This window comes from Crocodylus siamensis, chromosome 5 (assembly GCF_052110815.1).
Source record: "Crocodylus siamensis isolate JL-2025a chromosome 5, ASM5211081v1, whole genome shotgun sequence".
NCBI lineage: Eukaryota > Metazoa > Chordata > Crocodylia > Crocodylidae > Crocodylus > Crocodylus siamensis.
In genome coordinates this window covers 153,738,119-153,756,154 of record NC_143399.1, presented here as the reverse complement: position 1 = coordinate 153,756,154, position 18,036 = coordinate 153,738,119, and the positions used below count along the sequence as shown (strand labels likewise).

The 18,036-nt window shown below is 38.9% G+C and overlaps 1 protein-coding gene across 1 annotated transcript in view; it reads left to right on the top strand.

The window, feature by feature from the left end:
* The window catches only part of GPNMB (glycoprotein nmb), a 29,006-nt gene that overhangs the window by 4,998 nt on the left and 5,972 nt on the right, over positions 1–18,036 (top strand). The window contains exons 2-11 of the mRNA XM_090046772.1: positions 39–191; positions 1,333–1,476; positions 5,099–5,272; positions 6,143–6,301; positions 7,670–7,978; positions 9,438–9,482; positions 12,372–12,494; positions 13,041–13,143; positions 14,362–14,567; positions 16,100–16,187. Of these exons, the coding sequence (XP_089902898.1) occupies positions 39–191; positions 1,333–1,476; positions 5,099–5,272; positions 6,143–6,301; positions 7,670–7,978; positions 9,438–9,482; positions 12,372–12,494; positions 13,041–13,143; positions 14,362–14,567; positions 16,100–16,187 (1,504 nt within the window). The remainder of the gene's footprint in view (positions 1–38; positions 192–1,332; positions 1,477–5,098; positions 5,273–6,142; positions 6,302–7,669; positions 7,979–9,437; positions 9,483–12,371; positions 12,495–13,040; positions 13,144–14,361; positions 14,568–16,099; positions 16,188–18,036) is intronic.

Genomic DNA, 18,036 nt, shown 5'->3' with positions numbered 1-18,036 from the left:
AAAGAAAACATTCATATTTTGTTCACTTTTCTGTCCAGAGTTTCGAGATGTGCTGAGCCATGGAAAAACTTCTTCACATGTCAGGTACCATAAGAAGCTGCATGGCTGGTCTCCTGATCAAAACAACTGGAATGAAAAACTTTATCCATCTTGGGAAGAAGGAGATCCCAGATGGAATGACTGCTGGAGAGGTAGATCTAGATGTGGAATACTAATGTTCTGGGAAATGTACCCTAAAAAACCCCAAATAGAACATAGTGCTATGGACAGTGCCTTTCAGAATGTATATATCCCAAAGCAGTAAACAGTTGGGACCAGATTGCCATGCATTGTCTGAAGCAGCGTTACAGTACAGTGCTTAACTATTGCTTTACCCGGTGATTCTCAGTCAAGGTACCATGGCACCCTGGAGTTCCTTAAGACCCTGTGAACGGTGTTGTGGGGTGCCATCCACTGTTAGCACTGTTAGTTTGCAAACGTGATTCAAAAGGAAATTAAAAGATTTAAACAGGGTTCCATAACATTAAACACATTCTAACCTTTCGTGGTCATTCTGAGTTCTTGGCAACAGAAAAATTGTTCTGATGTGTTTCCAGAGTCAAAAAATGAGTGAAAACTGAGAGCTGCCCTATTCTGAGTGATACCTTAAGTCTAAAAAGATTGAGAATCACTGGCTTAGCCTCAGAGTTCATATTTTACTATTGTTGTTCAGTTTTTATAAGTTATTTTGTCTTATACTGTATATTGCCCTGAGCCCTTTCTGGGAATGGTGGCATATACATCAAATAATTTTAAAAGAGTAATATCAAGACCACTGCTTCTATTAGTGTAGAAGGCACTTAAATTAAGTCAACGGGTCTCTCTGAAACTGTTTAAACAAAATGTCTCCTCTCTTTGATAATCTTGTTAGATTTTAAGGGCATTGCAGTTGGTTAAATGACATGGGAAAGATTATTTTCAGAAGGATTACTTCAATTAAATAGATCATATCATAAGAAGTCATAGAGATTCACCTTGCCCTTAGCAAGTATAGAGTTACTTGGAGCCAATAGAGCTACAATAGTGGAACTACTTCTGGGTATCTCTCAGCACTGATTTTTGCATTGTTTTGATGTGATCAATTTTTAACATTGTTTATTCAAATTATAAACAGATCAAAGTAATAAGCCAGATCAAAGAGGTATTTAAGTTCCTAAACTATCATTGAAATATATTTTATTTCAGTTTGTTAAACTGATTTTTAATAGGAGTTCAGGCATCTAAATACCTCTTAGGATATGGCTTCTTAGAAGGGACTGCTGTATCAATGACATCTAATTTTAATTTCTTCAGGAGGAAGAGTGGTAGCCAGATTGACCACTGACAGCCCAGCTCTAGTGGGCTCAAATGTGTCCTTTGCTGTGATCCTAGAGTTTCCCAGGTGCCAGAAAGAAGATAATGATAGCAACATAATATATGACAGGAACTGCAAGAATGGTAAGTCACAACAGTACTCATGTACTGAGAACACACCTGCATATGATATTGCTAATGAATTCTTCAAGCTGTTAGAACATGACTCAGAAAACCTGTTACTGCTCAGCCCAGCCCAGTCACTGAACTGAATATTGGCATGATACATCCATCACAGAGGTCCTTCTAACCCACTTTATCCATTCTTCACTCAGGATTTCTGAGCTCACTAAACTATTATTTATTCTCTTACCTTCCTAATATTCCAAAGGTAAAACAAGCAGAATTTTTAAAAATAAAAAGTATAAGCTGAATCTTGAAGTTGCAGCAAATTGAGAGAATTTTCCATATTAAAAAGGTAAATCTTTCTCTTGATCAGACTAATTTTAATTTAAAGGGATATCAGAAAGTAGTCTTATATTACCATAACTTATTTTTTATCACTTTACTGTAACTCATTAAATACTTTCTGTAGTTACAAATGTTGTGCTTTACCAATGAGGAAATAAGTTGTTTTAATTCTAATGATGATTATAGTTTCCATGGCACTTATTTCAAAATAATCTATCTGATAAAGTAAAAAAGCTACATTTTTCAATTAGCTATAACTCCGATTATGCCAAGATCTGCCTCCAGAATGAGGCTGCAACCCCACAGACTTCAATGAGACAGGAGGCTTTGGTCAACAGTATTAGAGTATCTTTCATTTGAGCCAACAAAACTATTGAAAATGATTAAAATTTCTTATCTCAATGAGAACAGACCAAGCAGGAAAAAGCTGGAGTTGTAATTTGAAAAAAACAGAGGAATTGGGATGTAGTAAATTGTGAAATTGGAAATACTGTTCAGTTACCCAGTCGTATATTTTTTTTAAAAGACCAGAAAGCAATAATGTAGTTTAAATGGATAATTTCAGCACTTTGATAATGTAAGTGCTCTGGACCTGATAATTTCCTAGTGCTAACAGGTATTACACACTAACCACACTGCAACCAGGATTAGTTTCTGCCTTTAGCCTTTCATGATACACCATAAACAAGTGGTTCACACATCTTTACATATCTCACCCATATTATTTGCTTATGTACAGTATTCCAAACAATTTCAATAATATCTAATTGATGCACAGGATGAGTTTGTATAAACTGAAGTATAAAAATACAGGAAAATTAAGTGTCATACTGGATCAGACCAATGCACCATCTAGCCCAGTATTCTCTGTTTGATAGTGGCAGTAGTTGAGGCTTTAGTGGGACAGCGTAGAAATAGGGTTATCTAGAGTGATCTATATTCCCTGTCATACCTTCCCTGGCACCCATCATAACTAATTTAGAGATGTTAGAGGATACACTCCTGACTGTTCTGTTTAATAGCTATTAATAAATCTGTCATTCATAAATTTGTCTACCGTCTTTTGAAACTAGTTTTTCTATCTGCTTCTGTAACATCCTGTGGCAATGAGTATGACAAGTTAACCACACACTGCATGCAAAAGTATTTTCTCTGTTAGCTTTAAACCTGTCTCCTACTAATTTCAGCAGCTGCCCTTTAGTTCTAGTAACCTGGGACTTGGTAAATAACAGTTCCCTAGTCATTTTTTCCCTCGTGATTTTATAGACCACTATCAAATCCCCTCAGCCTTCTCCTTTCCAAACTAGAGTCCTAGCCTTTTAAGTTTCTTCTGATACAGAAGCAGCTCCACATCTATCTCCTCCACATGTCAGGCACCCTATGCCTGCCCCAGCTTCCTAACACCATTCCTTGTGACCCCACCCAGCAGCTCTGGGAGCGCAGGAATAACAGCTGAATAAGCTGAGCTGAAAAGCACAGCCCCCTAGCTCCCTGGCAGCCCTTCTGCCAACCACCCCAAACTGAGCAGTGTGCCCTGCCACATGTAAGCAGGTAGACACAGGACCAGGCTGTTTCAGCATAGGTCATTCCCCTCCTGATCTCATGTTCCCAAACCTGGTCAGAGGAGCCCTGGGGAATGTTGGTGCTGGTCACTGACATTCAAATCCCTGGAGGAGCAGTGGGAGTGGCAGGCACCATGCTCACCCATTTGGGTAAAGGCAGGGAGAGGGCAGACAATGGAAAGGAAGGGCAAGGCAGGGTCCTGCCACCCTCACTTGGCACCAGCCTCTGTTCCAGCAGCTTGCTGTCATGCCTTTTTTACCTTCTGCAGGGACAGGTGCCTTCTTCAGGGGTATAATGACCCACTCCCAAGCTCCCCAATCTGCCCTGCTTTGCAGCCCCTGCCAGCCCTACTCAGTGTGCACCATTCCCTGCCATGCTTTCAGAGGTGCCCTGACTGCCTTACCACCCTATTAGATCCTTCTAATGGTGCCATGGAGCACAAGAAGTTAAGGTGTGTGGGCGCATTTACAAGAAGACTAATTAGCTGTGCAGTAAATGTCTCAGCATCTACATGTGTACCCCCATTAGGCTGCAGTAAACTAATTTATTCCACAGCAGGATAGTACTTACACACTAACCATACTGCAATCAGGATTAGTCTCTGCAAATAGTAAACACAAGTACTATCCTTCTGCCGAGTAAAACACTCTGCAGCAACACACGTGTAGATGCTGTGGTGGCTGGCTGGGGCACAAGGGTGCTTCAGTATGGGTGCTGCTTTTTGGGTAGAGCCACACTGAAGCATCCTTTTGCCCCAGCCAGCATCTCCACAGCATGTTGAGCCAGGAAGAACAGCACTGAGTTGACAGGTTGACCTCCCTGGGCCCCCCGGCCAGCTGGGGCTGCTCTAAACCAGCTCAACATGCTACACTCCTGGGCACACATTCAAATGGCAATAAACTCTGGAGTTTATTGCCGCCAAGTGCACAGTCAAATGGTGCACCCTAAAGCAATAAACTCTGGAGCAATAAACTCTGGAGCAGAGTTTATTGCTTTGTATTAATTGCACATGTAGATGCACCCTGTAAGAAAAAAAATAATCATTAAGTGGAATGCCAGTAAATTCTGAAAAGTTATAGAGGGGTGCCTTGAGTTGGAAAAAGGTTGAGAATCCCTTATCTACAGTGACTCCAAAGTCTTTTCCCTGACTTGTAACGGGTAGTTTAGAACCCAGCATTGTGTATGTATAATTAAGGTTATTTTTCCCTATGTGAATTACTTTGCACTTGTTGACATTGAAATTTGTCTGCCACTTTTTTGCCTATTCACTTAGCTTTGGAAGATCTTTTTGCAGCTCCTCATTGTCAGTTTGGGATTTGACTACCTGGAATAATTTAGTATCCTCTACAAACTTGGAGATTTCACTGCACACTGCATTTCCAGGTCATTGATGAAAATGTTGAACTAAACCAGACTCAACACAGTTCCCTGCAGGATCTAACTTTTGACCTCCCTCCATCCACATTTTGTTCCTGGCTGTGCCATTTACTGTGTGACCATGGACAAGCCATGCAGAAATCTGCAGTATTGCCCCACTCTAAGTGAAGACAATTATATTGCCCTCATAGCCTTCACAGAACTGTTGTAATGATGAATTAATCAACAGATATGAGTAAATGTAAATCTGTTCATATTTGGACTATGAATTTAGCAACAGGAAAATAAAGGAAAAAAGTTTAACTGTTTATATAAAAAACATATCAATCTGATCTGTAACAATTTCTACACCTAGATTCTACAGACTTTCTTGACCATTATGTTTACAACTGGACTAAATGGATTGATGACTGTGGTTGGGAAAACTGTACAAGCAACAATACCCACCATGTGTTCCCAGATGGGAGACCTTTCCCTCATCATCCTGGCTGGAGGAGAAGGAACTTTGTCTATTTGTTTCACACACTTGGTTGGTACCATGAAACATGTCTTGGTCTTGTTTCCTAACTCGTTTCTGTAATGCCTTACATTAGAATTCCATAAGAAGAATTGAGTGAAAGAGTGGCAAAGGGATTCAGAGCTGCTCTGAGGGAAGAGCAGATGTTCTACTAACTTCTCCAGGTTTTAGAAGTCAGATATTTTCGTGATAGATTCTTTAAGACTGTAGATGCACAGAAATACAACTTCTGGGCAAAAAAATCCTTTCTTAATGGTACTGTATAGCAACATTTATAGGAAATCTTGCCTAAGGGAGTTGTCAAATCTCCTTCACTGGAAGTTTCCAAGAAGAAGCTGTTTAAATATTTGTCTGGGATGATTTAGGAATAATGCAGCATGCATTTATGGAGAAAGCATTGGACTGGATGGCCTTTGAGGTCTCTTTCAGCTCTGTGATTCCATGATTCTAACCTTTCCATCCTCTGGATGTGCAATGATTCAAGACACTTTGATTCAAGACATCCTTGCTATTGTCTACTCGGTAAATGTGAAGATCCTGACTTAGGTTGGCAACATTATTAGTATTTTTATTATTTATTAACATCATTCAGTGACACTGGGGAAATGAAGACACCTTAATTCATGCTTTTTATCAGGCCAGTATAAGCTGAGGCATTATTCTAATGCCTTTAGAAGCTTGAAATACAATGAAATGCAATGAGCAGAAGACTGATATGAAATGCTGTTAAATGTTAGAAAGGTGTATGTTTGACAAATGGAGAATAAGAATAAACTTTCTGCTTTGATTTAGACAATACAAAATTCCATAGAAAGTAAATTTAAAAGTTTCTTCTAACTGGTCACAAGAAAATGTCTGCTATACATTTGTGTCTCTGTGTAGGCCAGTATTACCAAAAAACTGCAGGCTCTTCAGCAACTGTTTCCATCAACACGACTAATATTGCCCTTGGCAAACATCTGATGGAAGTGCTTGTTTACAGAAGAGGCCATTGGACATACGTTCCAGTTGCAACAGCAAGTGCTCCTTATGTTGTAACAGGTGAGTGTGCTGCCAGACACCAGGGCCCCCACCCATTCCAGGGCAACAGCTACCATCCTATTGAGCTAACCTTCCTTGGGCTTGCTCTACCTTTTCAGATCCCACAAAACTTTCCTTCTTAGTGGTCCAATAGACTAGTTTCAGGAAGACAACTAGAGTGTTTTGAGCAATGCTTAGCCCACTGTACTGGGGACACCTGGCTTGGAAGCAGAAGATGCAAGTCCAAACTCTCTCTGGGTGAGAGGGCAGCCTATGACATGTTCCCTGCTCCCTGGGAAAGTGCCCTAACTATTAGGCTATTGGGCTAAAAGGTGGGAGAGTCATCTTACCACTGTGTCAAATAGTTGCTAGTCCTGGTGTTTCTGCAACTACATTTTCAAGACTTACCTTGAGTTAGACATGCATCCAGGTGATTTTGTTCTGTCCTGAAGCCTACACAGCCATACTGTAGCCTACTGAGCATACACAGAAGGGAAACTCAGGGCAAACATTGCTACCTGAAATCCAAACCATGTGTAAGTGCCAAAAATTATAATTCTACAGCTGCATAAGGACCGTAGAGGCATGTAGAAGTGAAATGGGAATTAGCTCAAGGTGTGGGTTGGGGTTCTCTCCCGCCCACGCACATACACACACCCTTAGTACTCAAAAAATATCTCTGGACTTAAAAGTTGATGCAGTTCTGGAAGATATTTGAGTTCTGTCCAAAAGGTTCTGAGTGCCCTTAGTCTCAGTGGAGTCAGTTGAATATCCTGCAGCATAAACACAATACTTTGTAGAAATGAGTCCTAAATTACAACTTTGCTGCTTAGCAAGCATTAAAATCAAGAAAGAGCTAGGCTTCATACTGTCTGGAATGAAGTTCTGACAATATATTTGTTAAGAAAATGTGCAAATGGGCCCACAACAATGGCTATTAACAGTGAAAACATAGGAAGAGGGATGGTAATGTATGATGCCAGTAACAAACTATTTATCCAGAATAACATAAAGCAAAAATGCAGACCTTTTAATCTGTGCTACAACAGCTAGTCTGAGCAATCTGATACTGTAGACTCTTAACTCATACTATCCTAGACTGGATTCATTCAAAATAAAGTTTAAGCTAATTGTTTATATCCTGTTCCTTGTCTGAAATATTTCTAATAAACAATGGAAACCTTTAAAAGATGCACATGATTCTGGCTGCACATTTCACAGTATTTATTGACATCTCCATTCAGAACAGAAAAAGTGAGTTAAAGAAGTGCAGATTCAAAAATTAAAAATGGAACCTTAATATGATACAAGGTTGTGTGTCACACTTCAAGCTTTGTAGTCTGAGAGTAGTTGAGCCGGTTTTTCACTTGCTTTAATTTTTTCCTGCAGACCAAATTCCATTATTTGTGAACCTTTCCCAGAAGAATGACCGCAATATCTCAGACTTCATCTTCATCAAAGACTCACCTATTATATTTGATGTCAAAATCCATGATCCTAGCCACTACCTTAATAATTCTGCTATCACCTACAAGTGGAATTATGGAGATGGCAGTGGCTTATTTGTATCAAACAGCCCTATTATAACTCACACATATACGCTGGAGGGAAACTTTACTCTTAATTTAACTGTTCAAGCTATAAAACCTGTACCTTGTAAGCCAACAACACCTACTCCACCATATCCCACTTCATCAGGTAAGAGTTTTTCACACAACTGTATATTGGAGAATATACTAACAACACTTATATACCAGTATTTTTAATTTTACAAATAGAAAACTTAAACAAAATTACTGTGATCCAAGTTGGAGCTACAACGTTGTTGTAAAAAAAGTTGTAAACTTAAGAGTCCAAATCAATAACAGGATAAGCACATAGGCTTAAATTACAGATAAAAAGCCTGATTTCTATTTATACTAAGGCAAATTTTGCTACTTGGAGAGTGTAAAGGAGTCCTCAAGTGGACATTATTATATCTAACTTTACTTTAAAGTCAGAGCAGTATTAAAGGTATTAAGACTTGTCTAGATAGAGAATAACTCCAGAATGGCTCCTTGTGCAGACACTTTTATGCCTGAATAAGTGTTTATATGGAGATTTTTGGGAATACCTATTCTGAGATATTTTCATTTTGGAATAACTTAATAGGATAAATTAGATTTAGGATAAATTAGAATGATTCCAAATCTAATATATCCTATTCTAATTAAGAATTAAGAATGATTCTAATTCATCCCACTCTAATTTATCCTAGTCTCATATTTTGCTTTAAAATGTAAAAAAAAAAAAAAAAAAGAAACTCAAGTCTTGTCTACATACAGTGTTGTTCTCAATGAACTCTTCCAGATTAGCTCCACCTACAAACACTCTTATTCCAGAATGAGTGCCTTTTTTCTAGATTAGCTTAATCCATGAATAAATTCTCATGCTAGCTATTAAGTTTCATTTGGAAAAAAGTACTTTTCTTGTAGAATAAGAAGGACCACATGTGGAGTTAATATGGAATTTTTGTTTATCTTTAAATTCATGTGTACTTTATTCCAGAAAAACTGTCACTATATTCATTAACAATTTACATTATGATATTTATATATAATATTTATTTTATCATAGAAGTTTACTATTTTAAAAGCTTTTTAACTTCAACTTTGACAGGCATAAAACACCTATAAATCAAATTGGGAGTTGGCCAATAATATTTACAATTCTGAAATATTAACATGTTTTTTCACCAAATTATTTTTGGGGAAAAAACAAAATATTCATGGGTTTCCCCTCTATTTATTTTTTTCAGCCAGATCCACTGTAGGCTTAATGAGAAGTGTATTTAAAAAAAAAAGTATTTGAATTCCTAATTTTCCTGGCTCCTTATTGTTTTATTGATTTAAGAATTAAAGTATTAATTTAAGAATTTGAAGCAATTGTTTACATCCACCAAAGGTCTGACATATCACCTTCCCTTGCTTATCCACAAGTGACTAACATAAAGATGTTTTTAGTGTGAAACCAGTAAAACCAGTGTACGAATCATGCTACCTAATTCAGCACTGTACAGTGCAATAAACGATTTAGTTTAGCCCTTGTTCCAAATAGAAAGTAATTACAATGCTGTCATATTTTTGGATCTGCTACTTATCAAAATGATCTTTTACAGGGACAAAAACTCCAACTCCAGCTACTACTACAAATGATACTGCTAGTAAGTTTGTATCTCTTGTGTATATTTATAGAATAATTTCCTAGTACATTATTTTTTCTGATAACTACAGTTTGATTATCATTAATTTCCACTGATATTTACACACACTTTTTATGGCCAGATTCTCACAACATTTGAGGAAAGGACTCTTTGGTCACTTTTATAACCCTCCACTCCTGAAGCCTCCTCTCGTCAAAGTAATAGTTCAATGTCTGTCTGTTCAGTGCAGTTCCACGCTCCATTTTAAATGATCACATCCAATCCCCTTTTTCTTAAAAGGAAAAGTTATTTATCACAGGGTGTGTCTACAAGAGATGGTTACTGTGTAGCTGACTAATTAGCTTCACAGTAAAGCCTCAGTGTCTCCACATGTGGCCCTATTAGGCCACAGTGAACTAATAAACACCCAGCACAAGTACTATCCTATGGTGACATTATTTAGTGGGCCACAAAGCACATGTGCATGCTGACAGGACTGGATGGGGCACCAGGATACTTCAGTGTGGGGGCTGCCTACCAGCTAACCCTGCACTGTAGCACCTTCATGCCCCCACCAGCCCCTCTGCAGCATGCTGAGCCAGGTTGGTGCAGCTCTGGGCTATCAAGGTGACCCCCTGGGCACCTGCCAGCCAGGGTGCTCCCCCTCAGTTCAATCTGCTGTGGTCCCAGGTGCATGTGTAGATGCTACACCTATAAACAATAAACTCCAGCGTGAACTGCACTGGAGTTCGTGTCACACTAATAGCATATGTAGGCATGCCCAGAAAGTGGAAAATAAAGGAAAACAACTCTTTATGAAATATAGGCAAAATATATAGATAACAGCATCCAGGATCTTTGTCCATAGTAGCTGACCTCATTGCTTCTTAGGCCTACCTCAAGCTGCCCTTGGTGGCACATGGTCTTAATGTTTTGTTTTGTCACCCAGAGTATCCCAAGATTGGTGACTGCCAGTTGTGCACTGTCCAAATATGGTTTTCTACATCAGAGTAGCACTTCAGTGGCAACTCTGTACCATACAAACAATGCCCCTTAACTAGAAAGAATTCTCCAGAGGTTGTTGAAGGCAGCTTTATGTCCACTTTGCACAGGACAGTATAAAGGGATGGTAGCAATGACTTTGGCCTACCTGTTTGTTTGAATGTGTACACAAGTAAAAACAAGTGCCATTCAAAGTTGACTAGCTATACAAATTCATTATCCTCTAATAGTGAATAGCTACACTAATCATTAGGAGAAGCAGAACTGTTGGGCTTCTAACCTAGTTAGAACATAAATGACAACAAGATTAAACCCTTGCATGCTGAAGACTTAAAATGTCTTTATTCTGGCACAGCAGCCAACACTTTGTTAGTCTGGATGCCCTATGGTTTCCCTAGAAGTTGTAGGAGGTGTTGTGTCCCCAAAAGGTATCTGACCACTTGCTGCTAGATAGAATCCTTAACTAACTGTTGTCGGAGCTTCTTGTAGGTTTCCCTGTACAGAGTTTTTAAATCAGGCAAATGGATTTAGAACATACCCTTCATAGCCGTATTGAACTTACAGCTTGATTCAACACCCACTGAAGTAAGCACAGGTCGTTCGATGATTTGGGTTGATGCAGGATGAACATAACTTTTTCAGACATATATACAAATATCCCAAATGAGTATCAAAGATACAGGCCATAAATGGGGTATATTGTATATATAACATACACTAAAAAGCCTACATTATATACACCAAGAGACAGACCAAAGTAAGGTAAGTACTAAACTTTATATACCTTATCAGGGGTGGATCCAGGGAGGTGCAGTGATGCACTTGCACCCCTCTTTGATTCCTGGCCCATCCAAAGTTTAAAACCAACTGCCTGAAAGTGGCAGCAATATTTCTATTCAGGCAGCAGCAAGAGAGTCACTTGACTTTATGGTTCATTATAATCTATCTGATTCCTTGTAAACTCTTGATTCTTCAGATGGTAAGAGCCCTCTCTCATTTTTAATGATTTTGATGTTCCGCTGATTAAGCCAGTCTTTCTTCTGCTATCTGTCTGGTAGCTGTTCTTTGTGTAGTTTCTATCACAGTCCTGCAGACTGTTTTTGACTCTAGCTAAAAACATTAATTCAGGTCTGGAAAAACTAACTCAGGTAAACATCAACCCAGGTGTGGAAATGACTTTCAGTGAAACATTGCATACATTGTCAAGATGGTCAAGAAGGCTGGATTTAATTAATCTGAAAGAGGTGTAAATTTAATTTTAATGACAACAGAACTAACACATTTTTTGCTTATTTTTTGCCTAGTTTGTTGGGGGGTTTTTAGTATAATTCCAGTAATGTTATATTTTTTTCAATCTTGAAATGAATAATATAGACATACACTCCTAAACTATTAGTAAAGCTTCTCATTTCTTTTTACCTAGAGAAGAATGCATGTTGCATTGTATGTAATGATGCACCACACCATCTGCACCCCGCTTGGCAAAATCCCAGGTTTTGTGTACTGTATCACAATAGACACATACTGGATCTGATTGCAAAGAGTGAAATTATCTGCTGGTGGATATAATATCTGTGATTAATATTCTCAGACATTAAGAAAATGAAGAAAGAGATTAAAAAGGGCTCCAAATTTCCCACCAAACTGCTTCTTTTGCATGGCTCTAGAGAATACTAGGGAAGGGATTTTTCTTAAAGTTTTGAAGATGATCCTTTAAGGGCAGTTGTATCACTGTTCATTTTCTATTATATTTATTTGCAGAGCAAAAAGATTTTTTTAATTATTTTAGTTGCCTTCCCCGTGGCATGAGAAAACTAAATCTCTTTTGACGTTGCCTTCATAACATGTATTTTGCAAAATACTGTTTAGATGTAACTAATAATAACTTTTTCACACTCAACCCAACAGGAACTACCAATCCATCTGCTAATCTGGCTTCTTCTACCAGTGCTAGTGTAACGGAATACACTCCTGATGGAGGCTGCCATATTTATAGATATGGACACTACAAAGCTGTTATCTCCATTTTAGGTAAGTACATAAATAAGTGAGAAATAGGAAAACTGGTCATGTAAATCCCATCTTGTTTATCCCATTGGCAGGCTTCTATTGTGTGAACTTCATAAAATGGAACTCTAAAAACTTTTTATTTATGGTTGGGCCTAGCTTCTTACAATTTGATGTAGTTAGCTGGCTGTGGTTGGTTGAAGGGGTTGGGTGTTTTGTTTGCTTTTTAGTTTAGCTTGGTTTCTTTCGTTTGTTTGTTTTTACACCATGGTCTATACAGTCTCTAAATTCTAAAATAAGGTAGTGATAAATTGTAAAAAAAAAAAATTAAAAAAAAAACATAGAAGGCAACAATTCAATATGGGAAGCAAATTACATGCACTGGAACCCTTTTATAGTTTCTACTGTCTCTCTCAATGGGAATTTTGGGAAGATAGAGGTTTATAAAGAGACAAGATCTGGGCTGAATGCTGTCTGTTCACCTGCCTTAGCAGCTTTTAAATGTGAAATCTTCAAATTTTTGTAGTCTTTGAGTACCCTGAAAACTTGATGGCCTATTTCCTCCCTTAGAGGGCATCCTTGAGGTAAATATTATTCAAATGACCAGTGTCTTGATGTCAGTGGCCCAAGCGACAAACACCCTGGTTGACTTCGTTGTTACCTGCCAAGGGAGGTAAGTATATAAATGGAAACCTCCTCTCTTGAAAAGTAACCAGATACTAGATGCTACATGGATACATGTGCAGCTGCATGAACAACAGTTGGTAACTGCTGTGTGCTTCTATCTGCTGATAGAAACCAAAGAGAATGCAAGCCTAATTTGTAAAGAGTGTCAAGAGAAGCTGTTACCAGGTTCTTGGGATTCAGACTAAGATAACAGGCCTAAGTAAAATAACAGAGCTTACTGGTGAGCAGAGCAATTCTCTGTTTGTTAGGTGAAGATAGCAGAAGTGTAATTTGAAATGTTGGCACCCTAGGTGGCATGGGGTTGGAAGAAGAGGGAAAGTAAACACTGACCTCAGTGTGCAGGGGATGCTGCTGTGTTGGCGCTAGTCCAGGCTGCTGCTGCCTCATCGCAAGTTCCCCAAACAGACAGAGCCAGAATGGCAATCCCTATGAATTAGTGCCCAGGACTCATCTCCCACCCCAAGTTACGCTAGTAAAAGACGGTTTTAGCCCTTACAGTACATCAAAACGTGGCCTGCTGAAAACAGGAGGAAGCCCTCTTTCTAAAAATATTATTTTGACATTTGTATAAGCACTTGTTGAAATCATTCCTCGATTGGAAAGAGTATTGTATTACTATTCCTAGCTCCTGGAAAGTGTATGGACCTGAAGGTTCTGTAAGCTGCCAGGCAGTTTACAGAAGCAGCATAGCTGCAAAGTTGGGAATTATTTCTAAAACAAACAAGCTGATAGGACATTTCCACTCCATGTGCTAGTGCAGCTAAGAATCTCCATTTTCCAGTTGGTGAACTGCATTAAATTTAATGAATTCTATCAGCTGATTAGGTAAGATAATTCTGGATTTTGACAAATGTGTGTAACAACTGGTAATTTTATACTGTATAAGCATAGATAATGCTAAACATAGTTGTGGGGTGATGTACACTTGCAGGAGCCAAGTGGAAAGAACACAAACTCCTTTAGTCAGAAAATAGGGAATGATATGCCAAGCAGCTAATTTAATGGAAGATTAAGGCTAATAAGACTGAGCCTGTACTTTGTTACAGAAGTTTTATGTCCATGGAACATCACGGACTCCAGTGAAATGGAACCATGATAAAACTGGCATGTGAGAGTAGGGAGTCAAAACTAGAAAGTCCTATGAATTGAACTAATAGGAATCTACTGATAAAATGCATTCTCTTGCTATTTCCTCACTTCCTAGTCTTCCTACAAATGCTTGCACAACAGTTTCTGACCCCACATGCCAGGTGTCTCAGAATGTGGTGTGTGAGTCTGTTGAAATTACTGACGAATGCTTACTGACTATAAGAAGAGCCTTCAGTGAGCCTGGAACCTACTGTGTAAACATTACATTGGGTGATGACACAAGCCAAGCCCTCGCAAGCACACTGATATCTGTAAATGGAGGTGAGTCCAAATGGAAAGGATGTGTAAGCCATCTTCCCCTATCTGTTTTGTACCTTGAAGTATCCGCATTTTGTTTTGCTCCTCAAGCAGAGCCTTTCTAGGAATCAGTGGGCAGATGGTTTGTCTCTCCTTCTGTGCATAGCTCTATTTTTGGGCAGCTGAGACACAAGTCAGGTGCATATGAACCATAGTTAGGAACTTAGGAAAAAATGATTTGTGGGATAGCAGACTTCCTGTGTTCTGAGCCTGCAGGGAACAGGTAAATGCAAAATGCACCCCAGGACGAAGCAGGCTATAAGGTGGGCAGGGTTGATATAATTCCTGGAAATTCAGCAGAGTTCCGTGGTTGGGCTAAACTGGTGCCAGTGGTTTTCCCTGTTGATGTCTGATGGGTATGGGCTTGAGGACAACCTTAAGGTTGACTCTAACTAGCAATGTAGACAGCCCAAGAGCTAAATCCTCTTTTACTTTCATATATCTATATGTCACTAATGTAGCTTTTTAGCAGCAGGGGTTTTTTTGGCACTTACGACAGCTGGGAGTTCATTTCTACTTGTGGTAGAATAGAGTCACCTTGCACATACATTTCCTGGGGTTGGTAAGAAATGAGAGGGGGAGGAGGACCCTCCCACCTACCTTTTAGTGCAATAGCTTTGTGGTTAGGGCCCTCTCCCAGGGTGCTTGAACTTTGTAGGGCATAATTAGTATGTGTAACTGATTTCAATTAATTGTGCAATTAGCCAGTTAATTGCATAATACTGATAAAGCATAGAGGGATCCTAAGTACCAAAGATTCTGGTTATATGGCTTATGGTTAGTGGTACTTCCTAAGTACCACTTATGTATGTGAAGGTAAAATAGGATTTGAACATACACTGGTTTGTCCAGTTCTACCTAAGAGACCTGTGGTAGAACCAGGAACTGAATCCAGGTCTTCCAACTATTAGGCTTGTACCCTGGCCAATGAACCAGTCTTTATTTCTTTCCTTATTCAGTGTCTTCACCTCCCTATTCACTTTAATAACTCTAGGCCAGTTAACCATCTGAGGGTACTTTGCCAGTTTTTTAAAGGTATATAAGTTTTTCAAGATGCAGATGGACATTTAGGAATGTCTGAAAATCACATTCAGAAAGTCAGCTGCACTCTCAAATTCACTCTGTGAATCTGGTTTTAAGTCCCGTTGAAACAAATTAAATTTTGAGGGCTATCAACTAGCCCTTCAGTATATTTTCATTCTGTAAAGTAATTGTATGTTAAGAGACAGCAAGCAGTATGTCTCATGTGTCTAACATATAAAGTCAGATTCAGAGCTCCATTAGCATCAGGAAAGGATTTGATTCTACAATCTGTAAATGTTTTCGTGTTCTTTTTTTTTTAAAGTGCTGAACCCTATTCCTTAGCATGAAAGAAGTATTAAATATGCTACACCTTTTAAATCTGCCTGTCAGAAAGAACAATGATGCCAGACAATTGTATCTCACAGCAAAGATAACAAAGCTAATATTTTAAACATTTTGTGTTCAAATTCCAGGATCATCTTCTAGGACAGCACAAGGTGTCTTGATCTCCTTTTGTTTCTTGGTGGTGTTTGTGGTCATTGTGACTTTCCTTCTTTACAAGTAAGTTGTTGGGTCTAATAGGTACAAGCTGATCAGAACACTGAAAAAAATTGTATAGATATTCTGTTATATAAAAATCAGAATTTATTTCAGCTACATTTATATCAATATTTGTTTGCTTTCCACAAATATTCCACCAAATTTACTGGCTACAATTCTCCCAAAGTCACCAAATTTTAAAGAATTTATTGGGAAATATTAAATATATAAGCACAAATAAGCACAGTCCTGGGCTTAGGACAAAAGAATTCCATTCACCACTACAGCCTGGGGACTGATTGGCTAAGGACCAACTCTGCAGAAAAGGACCTGGGGGTTACAATGGACAATCAGATGTATGAGTCAGTTGTGTGCCCTTGTTGCCAAGAAGGCTAACAGTATAGTAGGCTGCATTAGTAGGAGCATTGCCAGCAGATCAAGGGAAGTAATTATTCCACTCTATTTTGCACTGGTGAGGCCACATCTGGAGTACTGTGTCCAGTTTTGGGCCTCCACTCTAGACAGGTTGTGGACAAGTTAGAGAGTCCAGTGGAGAGCAACAAAAATGGCTTGGGGGTTGGGGCACATGACTTATGAGGGCAGGTAGAGGGAACTGGGTTTATGTAGTCTGCAGAAGAGAAAACTGAGAGGGGATTTGATAGCAGCCTTTAACTACCTAAAGGGTGGTCCCAAAGAGGATGGAGCTAGACTGTTCTCAGTGGTGATAGAACAAGGAGCAATGTCTCAAGTTGCAGCAAGGGAGGTTTGAGTTGGATATTAGGAAAAAAATTCCCACTAGGAAGGTAGTAAAACACTGGAACAGGTTACCCAGAGAAGTGGTAGAACCTCCATCCTTGGAGGTTTTTAAGGGCTGGCTTGACAAGGCCCTGGCTGGAATGATTTAGTTGGGGATGGTCCTGCTTTGAGCAGGGGGTTGGACTAGAAGGGACCTCCTGATGTCCCTTCCAACCCTAATTTTCTAAGACTCTATGAAATGGTCAGCTGATTCAAAGAACTGTACTCTTCGGGCACATCTACACATTGCTGTATGGTGACATTACTACAGCACCCTGCTTTAGTACTTCCATTTGTTAAGTACCAAAGCACGGCACAATATGGCTGGCTACTGCACTTGTGCACAGTGTACAGTTAGACTTCGCCACTATGTCACTGTAGTGGTGCACTATGCTGGAGGAGCATGCTGCTACAACGACATAGCTGGTGATCGCATGTAGACCCACATGATCACTATGTCACTGTAGCACACCATGGGGTGACGTAGTGCATCGCTACATCACTGTAGGGCAACGTGTAGACATGCCCTTCCAATCAGCAAACTGAAACCATACCAAGCCAATCAAAACTAACCAACAAGGCTTAAATTGAACATTTTAAATATTTGCAACTATGTGTTATTAATATTCTCCAGACCAAGAAATATTCATCAAAATTATTCAATTAATGTTCAATTAATTGAATAACTCTGAATGATAAACACATTGAGAAAACAGTAATGGGTTTACAGGAATTTCACAAACAAAAACATTTATTATTGCATCATTGGGTTTTATCAGGTCAGGATCTTATTGTGCTAGATAGTGTACAAATGTATACAGAATGACTATCCCCACATGAGATTTTACAATAGAAAAAAAGGCTAAATTTATCATATAAATTATTTGTGTACTGGTAGCTAAGAGTATTCCCACTTCTTCTAATTATTGAGTTAATTTGTCCTTCAGACTTGCATTCTGTCAGCATTAATATTTATTGTCCATGTCACTTAGGACATTACACACTGTTCCTGTTCCCTTTGAGCAAAAAAACCTCCTATCTGTAATTATGACTCGGTTTAAAAATTGTTACAAGC